The sequence below is a fragment of the Panthera pardus genome, unplaced genomic scaffold (assembly GCF_024362965.1).
Source record: "Panthera pardus isolate Hobbes unplaced genomic scaffold, ASM2436296v1 HiC_scaffold_13, whole genome shotgun sequence".
NCBI lineage: Eukaryota > Metazoa > Chordata > Mammalia > Carnivora > Felidae > Panthera > Panthera pardus.
In genome coordinates this window covers 35282953-35296015 of record NW_026526688.1, presented here as the reverse complement: position 1 = coordinate 35296015, position 13063 = coordinate 35282953, and the positions used below count along the sequence as shown (strand labels likewise).

General features: G+C 44.2%; 1 protein-coding gene across 4 annotated transcripts in view; it reads right to left on the bottom strand.

Annotated features, from left to right (window-relative positions):
• The window catches only part of PEBP4 (phosphatidylethanolamine binding protein 4), a 214399-nt gene that overhangs the window by 199357 nt on the left and 1979 nt on the right, over positions 1–13063 (bottom strand). The window contains exons 2-3 of one of the 4 annotated variants that reach the window (XM_019466951.2): positions 2735–2929; positions 2495–2631 (exon numbers count right to left, since the gene is read on the bottom strand). In XM_019466951.2, coding sequence (XP_019322496.1) covers positions 2495–2625 — 131 coding nt within the window. In that variant the 5' untranslated portion in view covers positions 2626–2631; positions 2735–2929. Of the gene's footprint in view, positions 1–2494; positions 2632–2718; positions 2930–13063 lie in introns of all 4 variants that reach the window. The other 3 variants (XM_019466950.2, XM_019466949.2, XM_019466952.2) reach the window with 3 other exon arrangements.

The following is a 13063-nucleotide window of genomic DNA, read 5'->3' as shown; positions in this document are numbered from 1 at the left end:
ATCCTCCCCCCCACCCCCCGCCCATCCCCCACTTGTGCATGTGGTCAGGTGTGCGTTCTCTCTCTCTAAAAACTTTTTTAATGTTTATTTATTTTTGAGAGAAAGAGAGAGAGCATGAACGGGTAAGGAACAAAGAGAGAGGGAGACCCAGAATCCAAAGCAGGCTCCAGGCTCTGAGCTGTCGGCACAGAGCCCAATGCGGGGCTTGAACCCATGAACTGTGAGATCATGACCTGAGCTGAAGTAGGACATTTAACCGACTGAAACACCCAGGTGCCCCCCCCCCCCTCTCTAAATATATATATAATATATATATTTTTCTCTCTCTCTATTAGACTCTACCTAATAATGAGAGGAGTGGCTTCTTGGGGGGTGGGGAGATCTCTTGAAGAGGTCAGGTGAGGGGGCCCTGGCACAGGACATCCTGATCTCTCCTCAGGGGTCTGACGTATCCATAATGTGTTCTCAGTTAGTGATGATCTTTTACCAACAAAGGCCTTCAGAGGTAATAAAGACAAACCTCCCCTTTTGCAGTGACGGTTTATAACCAGTCATTTCCTAGCACACAACCTTAGTGTGGCAAGTTTGTGTTTCTCAAGCTGGGGGTCTCCTGGTGGACTCCAGGGAGTCCTGAGAGTACCTCCTGTAATGGAGTGAGTTCCAGTTGCCCCTCCCCCAGAATTCATATGCTGAACCCCAGCCCCCTGGTGTGATGACATTATGAGGTGGGGCGTCCGGGAGGGGCCTTCCACTGTGTGAGGGGACAGTGGGAAGACAGCCATCTATGAATCAGGAAGCAGGTTCTCACCAGACGTGGAAACTGCTGCCACCTTGATCTGGGACTTCCCAACCTCCAGGAGGAGAAGAAGTAAATTTCTGCTGTTCATAAGGCACTCTGCCCTAGCACTTGGTTATAGCAGCCCAAGTGCCCTGAGACAGCTCCCCTTCACTCGAGTTTGAGAAGCTCCAAAGACGGGTGGGGAAAGGGCATTGAGTGTAGAGCCAAACAAGGGGGGCTGAATCCAGGCTCTGCCACTGGCGAGGTGTGTGAGCTCTGTGGACCGGTTCTTCAATCTTGGGGATTCCTCGTCTGCAATATGAGGATGGTGATACTTACCTGGTGGGTTCGTGATAACAGCGAAATGAGCCAAGGAGTCTAGGCACCAGCGGAACTCCTGGCATACAATGGATGCCCCAGAGCCCTCAGGCGTACCATAGTGCACAGGCCCCCAGGGCACCAGCGTGTGGATGTCTGCAGGGCAGAGCCTAGGGCAGCCGGGGCCCAGGTGGGCCGCCCCCAGTGACCACGCACATGGTCATTTTCTAAGTGTGCCGCAGTGAACGTGGGAGTCACGGAGGCACTCCATAATGGGGCCTTATTGTGGCCCCGCCCAGCTGACCTCCCGGGCTCATGGGGACTTGATCTTCTGCCCTACCAGAGTTAAACGGCTACCCACCCCCAGGAAGGCTCCGCTCAGCAGAGTACCTAGAGGACTGGAGCCCACATGTGAGATGCAGCCGTGTTCGCTCCTCCCACTCAAAACTCCATTTAGAACTGTTTGGCCATAGTTTTAGAAATGTACTGATAAGAGCACAGAGCAAAATGTGTGTTAGCTTTTGGGAGAGGGAGGGGTTTTAACTACCTAACTTTTTCAGGGAAAACATGTATTTATCTTTCTAAAAGTTAACATTTGTAAGAATTCAAGTGTACCCAAGGAGGCAGAGCAGGAAATAAGAGTTCTTCCCTCCTCTCTCACTTCCGATGGCTTCAGTGGGATGCCAGGCTCCTTTGTCACCAAACTGGCAGAGAGGTTGGCAGCAAAGCGGCCTGGGCAGCCCTCAGGACGAGCCACGAGCCCAGGACAATTAAGACTGGCTTTTCTAACGGGCAGTCAGTGAGGAGAGAGCTGAACTCTGACACAGGCAGGAGGAGCTTGGGTCCTCAGAAGGGAAAAAGCCAGCCTCTGAGGCCCAGCCTCCTCTCTAGACAACACCCAGTGGCCACGCTCCTTAAAGGCCCACCTGCCCCACACTCCCAGCGCCTCCATACTGAAAAGCAAATGGCCACTTCTCACACAGGGAGGGTCCAATCCCACACCCTCTGTGGACTGCCACTGTTCTTTAAAATGCTTCTTTGTTGGGGGAAGGGAGCATTCTGGGCTGTGGGGAGGGATGGTCTCTCTTGGGTGCCAGCAGGGAGGGTGAGGCCAGCCCCTCAGGTTTGGAGGCCCCCCTGGAGTATAAAGGGGAGCTGACTGTATCTGTATATACCCTCTGGGTCCGGGAGACCACCGTCTGGAAGGTAGGAGCCTGTCTCCAGTTCTTTCCTTAATGCTGGCCTCCATTGAGGTGGTCTTCAGGGCTCAGTGATTTTCTACCTGCCCACGAAGGCCACTTAGGAGACAACGCTCCCTGGTTCTGCAAACACCCCTCCTGGAGATCTCAACCCCCATTTTGCCCTGCCTGGTTGCTTCCCGGGCCCCACCAGCCTTACTTGCAGAGGACAGCATCGGTGTCAGACAGGGCCTCGTACATACACATGTCGCCGTCCTCCTCGTCCCCGGGGACCACCATTGTGAGACCCAGAAACAGTGCCGCCGTGGCCAGCTTCATTGTCCAGCCCATGGATACCTGGAACACAAGGGACTTTTAGAGCTGCGGGGCCCTCTGCAGGGGGCGCCCTTCTCACCCTGTGGCCCCCACCCCCAGGGGACTCACTTGGAGGAACAGGGACCTCTGGTAAGCAGAAGGAGAAGGGCAGGCAGCTGCCTGGGCTCCCGCAGCTAATCTGCCACCCGGACACAAATACCTTGGGAGGACCTGGGCCTACTCCAACCCGGGCTCAATTTGCAGTCCTGGCTGAGGCCCCTCCTCTGTCAGGGCAAGGCTTTGCTGTCCTCTAATCCCGGCTGCCAGGGCAGAGAGCAAGCTGCGAAGCAGAAGGGCTTATATAAGCCTCTCACCCCACCCAGATCCTCATCTTGTCCCCCACCACTCGCCCCATGTGTGATCAGTGGGCCATGGGCCAGCCTGCTTCTTTGGCTTTAAGGCAAACTCTGGGAAGCTGATGACCCCAGGCTTTAAGCTGGGGCGGGTTCCGGGGAGCCTGCAAGAGCAAGACCTTGGTTGTTTTTCCAGGAGCAGGGGTTGGGCTGGGCTGTGCGCCGGAGACAGCTCTGCTTCTCCTGCCCACAGTTCCCATGCCACCTGCCTTGACGGCCTTGGGGCTGACGGACGGTCGGTGGTTGGATGCAGTGACCCTGTGCAGGAGGGGCTGCCGCACTTAGGGCCGCCCTGGCCCCGAGGCCAGCTCCAAAGGGCCAGCTGAGGACAGAAGGGCTCCTCCGACTGCACCTTGCAGCAGTGCTGAACTCAGCAGTCTCCCAAAATAATAGTCTCCGGAGAAGAAACCGGCAGGGCTGCTGGGGAAGGGAGCAGCTTGCACGGTGCCAGTGAGGTGCCGGCTGGGCGGAAGGGGGGAGCAGCCTGTAGGAAGTTGTGTGTGGGACTCTGATTGGAACCAGAGAGGGCAGGGGAAGATCACAGGCAGTTCTCCCACGGCCTTTCCAGTTGATCTGTGCTCTGTCTTCTCTGAGATGGGGTGTGGGGGTGTGCTGGGGAATGTTCTAGCAGCTGGGAACTGAGGACTCCTGTGTTCTGCTCTGAGCCCCGCCAGGCTGCCTGGGTAGGGGAGTGGGGACTATGCCTCTCTAAGATGCTCCATTTCTCCCTTTCATAAACAAGTATAATGACCCGTCGCTCCCGTGCCTTGCTAAGGAAGATGAGATCATAGCTATAAAGTTTACACAGCTTAAGCTTTAGAGAAACTATTTCAGCATAGCTGGCTTTCCAATTGAATTCCTGCATCCAGGATCCCAACTTCTAGCAAAAAGCTCTTCTTGGGGGCTATTAATTAAACACATTTCTCAATCATTAGAGTCCCTGATGTATGACTACAGCTCCCCCACAGAGGACTCATTCCCCAGATCTTCCCTACTGGAGGTGTCTCCTAGTAGCCTCCTCACAGGATGGCGGTGAGAATGGAATTGAACAAATTACGTTAAGGCCCTCAGTGAGGGATGACCTCACCTACGGAATGCTCGATCGTGTATGCATTCCCAATCCATTTCGCTATCAGGTACTGAGCACCTCCCATGTGCCAGGCCCTCTGTCTGCTCTATGGTGTAGGGACAGCATGGCCCCTGTTCTCATAGAGCTCACAGGATAGCCAGAGCCACAAGGACAATGCTGCCAGAATGGTCTTCAAAGGCCAAGAGACTCTGATCTTCAAAGTGGCAGCCGCTAGAGAAGCCAAAACTTTCCTCAATACCAATAGCTCTTAGTACCAAAAAAAAAACAAAAAACAAAAAAACAAAAAAACACCGTCTGGAGGTGGGGAAGAGTCCCCAGGGTAGGGTTGCTCCTGCTGAGTCTGCTCAGGTCAGCAATGCTTCCTTACTCAGTATGTGGCAAGCTTTTATCATTGAATCCTTATGATATGATCCTTTGGAGTAGGTGCTATTCTTATCCCATTTTACAGAGGAGGAGACTGAGGTACAGATAGGTTAGCTAACTTGGACCTTGGTCACATGAGTCATAAGTGGAAGACCTGGGATTTGAACCCATGCCATCTGCTTCCAGACTACTTGCTTCTTAACCATTAACCACTCCTCTACTGCCCCCTCTTGGAGCTTGGCTGTCGCCCTTCTTTCCCTTCTGTTGCCCCCCTCTATTCCCTGTGTTCTTGGAACAAAGCCCAGAATCTCCTATGCCTGCATGATCTGGCTCCTCCTGCTTCTCTAGCTGTGACTCTCTACTCTCCGCTGCTTGAGGTTTAACTCCCGCTCATCCCTCCAGCTCCTTCCTGCCCCAGGGCCTTTCTCTGCACCGCCCTCACTTCCCACCCCCTTTTGGTGGATAGTCAAAATGCCATTTCTTCGGAGAAATGCCCTGACACCTAGCTTCCATTAAATTCCTGTTATACAGAATCATAGCTCCTTATTCCTTTCCTTGTGCTTATATGCTTGCAATGAATTCTTTTGTAATTACTTGCTTAAAGATTTGCTTGTGGTTCCCCCACCCTTCAATCTACAAGCTTCGAGGAGGCTGTACTGAGTTTGCGTCCAGCATTCCCAGCACAGTGCCTGGTGAGTCTAGATGTCTAATAAATTACTGTTTGAATGCCTGACAAACCCACCACCTCTGTTTCTGACAGTCCTATTTTCACTTAATAGCTCCTAACTCAATAAACATCAGCAGGAAATAACCACTCAAGTTGGCGCCTGGCCCTGGATCCCGTTTGATTATTTATCTAACCTTCTCTGGCTTGTTTTTGCAAAGAGATCTGACAGAGTGCAGTGGTTCTCGGTATTTTCGAATCTGATCTTTCTCTTGGGGATTCACAGAACTTCACTTCAAATGTGGAGTCCAAGATCTAGGAACCACATTCAAGCCCAGGAAGGTGCTGTGTCTCTTTCCCATTGCCAGCATGTTTTTCTCTACAGCCTTATTTCTGGAAACTCCCATCTCTAGATCCTGAGGTGGCCACCCTGGGAGTCCCCTTCTCTTCCTTTAGTCACCAGGGCTGGGACTACATCTAAACACTATCAGGTAGGCAGAGGCTGTTGACTTCCTGAGATGCCTTGATCCCTCCAAACCCAGGAATCTGCTGGGCCAGTGCTCCTAGAAGTCTTGACCCCCACCCCCTTCTATCCTTCCAAGCCTCCTGTGCCTAACAGCCCCTCACCCCCATCACTGCCCAGATGTTACCTTCCTTCTTTATCCAGACAGCCGCTCATGCTTTCCCTCCCTCCAAAACCTTTCCATGTGTGCCCTCTGAAATCTCTGAACTGCAGTTACTGAATTCCCCCTCGCGCTTTTCCTTCCGTTTTCATTAAGAAATTGAGATTCACAAACCATAAGATCCACCCTTTTAACATGTACAATTCAGTGGTTTTAGTATAGAAATCACTAAAGGTTGTGCAACCATCACAAAGTAGCACAACCATCATCACTATCTAATTCCAGAACATTTTCATCACCCCCAAAAGAAGCCCCAAAGCAGAATTTATTAGCAGTTAGTCCCCATTCCTTCCTCTCCCAGTCCCCCGAGTCACTAATCTACTCTCTCTACCTTTGAGGATTTGCCTATTCTGGATGTTTCATATAAATGGAATCATACTACAGTTGACCCTTGAACAGCATGGGAATTAGGGATGCCAATCCCCTGTGCAGTTGAAAATCTGTGTATAACTTTTGACTCCCCCCAAATTTAACTACCGAGAGCCTACTGTTGTCTGGAAGCCTTGCTGATAACATAAATCATTGATTAACACATATTTTGTGTTACATGTATTCTTACAGTACAGTAAGCTAGAGAAAAGAAAACATTATTAAGAAAATCGTAAGAAAGAGAAAATACATTTGTAGGCCTCTACTGTAAACAAATCACATATAGGTAGACCCATGCAGTTCAAACCGATGCCGTTCAAGGATCAACTGTGTATGTGTTCTCTTGTGACCAGCTTCTTTCACCCAGCATGTTTTCAAGGTTCATCCATGTTGTCAGTACTTCGTTATCTTTTATAGCTGAATTAATATTCCATTGTATGGATATGCCACATTTTATTTACCCACTCATCAGTTGATGGACATTGAGTTATTTGGGGCTATTATGAACGATGCTATTATAAACATTTGTAGACATGTTTTTGTGTGTGAAAATATGCTTTCAATTTTCTTGAGTTATGCCCAGGAGTAGAATTGTTGGCTCATATGACAATTCCATGTATAACATTTTGAGGAACTACCAGTCTGTCTCCCAAAGTGGCCATTATATTTTATCTTTCTACTAGCAAGGAAGGTTCCAATTTCTTCACATCCTCACTAGGACTCCTTATTGTTTCTTTTTGATTATAGTGATCTGAGTGGGCATGAAATGGTATTACATGTGGTTTTGATTTGCATTTTCCTGATGACTAATGATGTAGAACATCTTTTCATGAGTTTTTGCCTATTTACGTATCTTCTTTAGAGAAATATCCATTCAAATCCTTTGCCACTTTTCAAATAGGTTATCTTTTTATTGTTGAGTTAGACAAGTTCTTTATATATTTTGGATATTAGACACTGTGATTTATAAAAAATATATATTTGATATTCATCTCATTTTTTTGCACAGAGCTTCTAAAACCCTTGGAATTTCCTGATAAGAGTGATAAAGATGTCTTGACATTCATAATAACCCCTTTTCAACCATACCTAATTATATGGTAATGAGGTAACTTTTGGAAAGCACCTAAAAAGATGGGGGCTGGTTGCCAGTGAAATCAACCATATGATTGGAGGTTTGGGACTTTTAATTCTCCTTCTCCACCTTCAGGGAGGGGAGGGGCGCTGGAAGTGGAATCAATCATCAATGTCCAGTGATTTAGTCAATCATACCTATGTAATGAGACCTCCATTAAAAACTCAAAAGGATAGAGGTGAGGAGAGCTTCCAGGTTAGTGAACACTTGGAGATTTGGGGAAAGGATACAACTCAGAGAGAATAGCTCTGTGCCCCTTCTTACATACCTTGACCTATGCATCTCTTCTACCTGGCTGTTTCTGAGTTACATCCTTTTGTAATAAACTAGTAATCTAGTTAAGTCAAATGTTTCTCTGAGTTCTGTGAGCCACTCTAACAAATTAATTGAACCCAAGGAGGAGGTTGTCGGAACCTCTAATCTACAGCTGGTAGGCCAGAAGCTCAGGTAATAGTCTGGAGTTACAATTGGCACCTGAGGGTAAGGGAACAGTCTTGTAGGACCAAGCCCCTTATCCTGTGGGATCTAATGCTATCTCCAGGTAAATAGTGTCAGAATTGAGTTGAATTGTAGGACATCCAGCTACTGTTAGAGAATTTCTTGATGTAGAGAAAAAACTCACACATTGGGATTGGTGCCAAAAATCATAGGCCTTCACCAGATATTTGATTTGTAAACATTTTCTCCCCTTCTATGGGTCGTCTTTTTATTTTCTTGATTGTGTACTATGATGCAGAAAAGTTTTTAATTTCAGTGAAGTATGGTTTATCTATCTTTTCTTTTGTTGTCTGTGCTTTTGGTGTCATATCCAAGAAATTATCACAAATCCAATGTCATGAAGATTTTCCCCTACGTTTTCTTCCAAAAGTTTTCCAATCTTAGCTCTTACATTTACATCATCAATCTATTGTGACTTAATTTTTATATGTTGTGTTAGAGGTCCAATTTCACTCTTTTGCATGTAGCTATCCAATTGGCCCAACATCATTTGCTGAAACGACTTTGCTTTCCCCATTGATATCCCTTCACCTCCACCTCTTGCCATAACCCGAATCTCCCTGACCCTTGAAAAGTTGCTTCTCTTGAAGTTCTTCAAAGTGTGGAATGCACAGTTTCTCACCCCCGACATGTCTGGGGACTGGGAGGTAAGATTGACTAGCTGTTCATTCCCCATTGCTGCTTCTATACCATGACTCCTCAGTCCTCTTGTCAAAATCTACACTTCTTGAGGCTTACTCCATCTGAATCAATCCTAATTGGTATTATCTGCCTTCCTATCACTCCTCCTCACTGAAGACATTGTTACTTGGCAAGGAAACTTTCCCCCTGTTCCAAGTCTTGATGTCAACACTGGGTGACATCCATATCCTCTTCCAACATCTTCTGTGCCCTCCTCTCCAGCCTCTTTTCTGATGGCAACTTCTTGGACACTGTCATCACTAAAAAACATTCCATCCCTAAAATCTTAAATTCAAGAAGCTATTCTGATAACAACCTCTTCTTTTTCTCTCACTTTGCTATTCCCATGACACTCAGTCTTTCATCTTATTCTGAACTCCAATCCCTTGACCACTGTCCTTTTTCTTTACTTATTCTGACTTGCTTCTCTCTGGTGCTTAGTTTCCTGTGATTCTTTGTTTCTACTATTCACTCACACCATCTTTTTTTCCATCTTCTTCATGTTGTGGCTGTTGGATGTAACTCCAGTTTTGAACCAGTCTGCCTGCTCCACTGTGTACCCTTGCTGCTCACCACTCCCACTTATCTTCTCAGTACCTTGTGCCTTCTACAGACCCTGGGGCAGGGGAATGTGGGGAAATATTGTGCTAAGTGAAAGAAGCCTGTCACAAAAGAACACATATTGTATGATTCTTTTTATATGAAATGTCCAGAACAGGTATATATACATGGACAGAAAATTGATTAGTGGTTGCCTAGAGCTGCGGGTGGGCAGGTGAGTGAATAGGGGAGATGGGGGTGATAGCTGAAGGGTATAGGGTTTCTTTTGGAGGTGATGAAAATGTTCTAACATTGTAGTGGTGATAGCACATTTCTGTAAATATACTAAAAACCATTGAATTATACACTTTAAAAAACATTAAATTATACATATTTAAATTATACCGTACAATTTGGTGAACTGTGTGGTATGTGAAATATATCTTAATAATGCTGTTTAAAGAAAAAACAGCCAGGTCACATCAGCAAGATGATGTACTGGGAAGCTCCAAGCTCTCATTCCTCTATGGAAACTTCAAAACACACACACACACGCACACACAACCCAAAACCAAACCAGCTAACTAACAAAACAAATTAAACTCCCAAAGCTGGCTGAGCTGTGAGCTCTGGAAAACAGTCAAAGGTCGAGAGCAACCAAGTGAATTCTCAGTCAAGGAAGCGTTGCCTTCAATATGGTAAGAAATTACATGGCATTTTCACTTGTCTTTGCCCCTACACTGTCCCCAGAATAATCCAGTCTTGGTTTAGAGGACACTGAAGCCCAGTTACCAATTTCCTCTCTCAAATAAGAGAAATCAGAGGGAGCAAAGAAAACCTTACTGCAGTGTTCTAACCTGTCTAGGGATTGCCTGAAGTACTGGTCTCTGTTTTGTCTAACTGAGATCTCAGGGAGAGTAAGGAGTGGAAATTGTTTATGAAAACTGCAGGGATACTACAGATCTTCAGATACTTGGGGCAAGACATTATTGATGAAGACATCTAAAGGACAATATAAGTCCCCAAAAGAAGCTAAGGTGAGATTCCTGGGGGGAAATTACAACATTTAAAAGAAGCTGTGTATATGGGGGAATTGAGAAAGCCACATTCATGTCCAGGCAAGACACATGCTCAGAAAAAAAAACAGAGAAGGTCTAAAGTTCTCATCTTGGGCTCACCCCTGGGCCCAGACCATGCCCATCTAATCAGTGAAGGTCTTCTCTGGCACATAGCCAGTCTGAAAAGACTGGGGAAAGTGGCTGCTTCTTTCAAATACCCAACTTTCAACAATGACAGAAAAATCACAAAGAACAATAAAATGTAGCCCATTCAAAGGAATAAAATAAGTTGACATAAACAGTCCCTGAGAAAGCTCACACATCAAACTTATTAAAGACTTTAAAATAACTGTCTTAAATATACTCAAAGAGCTAAAGAAAAACATGAATCAATAACTAAAGGAAATCAGGAAGACAGTGAAACAGTATATGAACAAAATCAGAATATCAACAAAGTTTAGAAATTATAAAAACCAACAAAACAAATTATAGAGATAAAAAAATAAAATAACTGAGTGATAAATTTACTATAGGGGTTCAATAGCTTATTTGAACAGGGAGAAAAAAAGTAATCCATAAATTTAAAGATAAGAATGCTGAAATTATTGAGTTTGGGATCAGGAGCAAAAAGAAAAAACAATGAAAAAAAAATGAACAGAGCTTAAAAGACCCATGGGATACCATCAAGTAGACCGGTGTATGCATTATGAGAGTTCCAGAAGGAGAAAAGAGAGAAGGGAGCAGATGGATTATTTGAAGAAATAATGGCCAAAAACTTCCCAAATTTGATTAAACACATGAATCTGCAAACGCAAAGAGCTCAAGAAACACAAAGTAGAATAAACTAAAACACACTCATACCAAGATACATAATCAAACTGTTAAAAGCCAAAAAATGAATCTTGAAACCAGCAAGATAAAAGGGACATGTCATGTACAAGGTATCCTCTGCAAGACTGACAACTGATTTCTCAGAAGAAACCCTGGAGGCTGAAGGCATTGGGATGATATACAGTTGACCTTCGAGCAACAGAGGGGTTAGGTGCACTGACCCCCATGCAGTCAAATATCTGCATATAACTTTTGAACACCCCCCCCCAAAAAAACTTAAGTACTAATAGCCTACCATTGACTAGAGCCCTTACCGATAACATAAACAGTTGGTTAACACATAGTTTCAATGTTATACATATTACATACTGTAATCTTACAATAAAGTAAGCTAGAGAAAAGAAAATGTTATTAAGAAAACCACAATGAAGAGAAAAAAAATCCACAAATAAGTGGATCCATGAAGGTCAAACCCATGTTATTTAAGGGTTAACTGTATTTAAAATATTTAGAGAAGAAACCTGTCAACCAAAAATTCTATATACAGCAAAACTGCCCTTAAAAAATGAGGGAGATATTAAGACATTCCCAGTTAAACAAAAACTGAGGGAATTCATTGCCACTAGAGATTCCCTGCAAAAAAAAAAAAATGCTAATAAGAGTCATTTGGGTTGAAATGAAAGGACAGTAGATAGTAACTTGATGTTAGATAAAGATATAAAGATCTCAGGTAGGGGTAAATATATGGGCAAACATAAAAGCCAATAAATTTTGCATTGCAACTCCACTTTCTTAAAATATAGGATTTAAAAGACAAATGCACAAAAGTAATTATAAATCTTTGTTAGTGTACAGATATATAAAAATATAATCTGTAACATCAGTAACATAAAGTAGGGGAGTGTAGCTATCTTTTGCAATTGGAGGTAAGCTGGTACCAATTTAAATTAGATTGTTATAATTTTAAGTTGTTATATATGATAGTCATGATACCCACAAAATATACCCATAGAATATACCAAAAAGAAATAAAAAGGGAATAAAAACATGTCACTACAAACTCAAAAAATTAAAGTGGAGGGAATATGTCTTAAGTAATTTTGTCAGGCTAACATTACTCCAATACCAAAACCAGACAAAGACATTACAAGAAAGGAAAACTAAAGACCAATATTCATTATGCATATTAATGTAAAAACCCTAGCAAACTGCATTCAGAAGCATATTAACAGGATTATACAACATGACCAAGTAAGAGTTGTTCCTGGAATGGAAGAAGGGTTCAACACATGAACATCAACCAATATAATACACCACATTGACAGAATGAAGGAAAAAATCCACATGATTATCTCACTTGATGCAGAAAAAGCATTTGACAAAATTCAACAACTTTCTTGATAAACACTCAACAAACCCATAAAAACTTGATAAAAACTCAACAGCCTCAATATGATAAAGGCCATATATGGACTATCCATAGCTAACATCATACTCAATGGTGAAAGACTCAAAAATTTTTCCCGAAGATCTGGAACAAGATGAATGTATTAGTTTGTCAGTGCTGCCATAGCCACATATCACCGACTGGGTGGCTTAAGCAACAGAAACTTATTTTCTCACAATAAGGAGTTACTGCTTAATAGTTACAGACTTTTTCTTGGGGTAATGAATGTTTTGGAAATACATAGGGTGATAAAGTCTCAACATTGTGAATGTAATTAAAAAGAGTTAAAGTGGTAAATTTTATATACATTTTAGTGCACACACACAATACACCAAGGAACCAGTGATTTATAGAGCCCACCTTAGAAAACTGACTTAATCCATTCTCCTCACTGTATAGACCACTTGATCAGCCTGTGTAGACTACTTTCCACATTCCCAATTGGCTATACTCTCTCTGACTCCAATGCCTTTGTACAAGCTGTTCTCTCTGTAAGAAGAGCCATTCTCTTCCACCACATGACCCAGATGGCTTTTGCTTATCCTTCACGTGTTATTTAAACATTAGTGAACCTTCCTTCAGTGAAGCTTCTTAGATATCCTCTCCTACCCACATACAGTCTTCCACCATGATAGTATGTATCCAGCCATTTTTATTTGTCATTTACTTGTGCTTATCTACCACTAGACTGTTACCTTTATG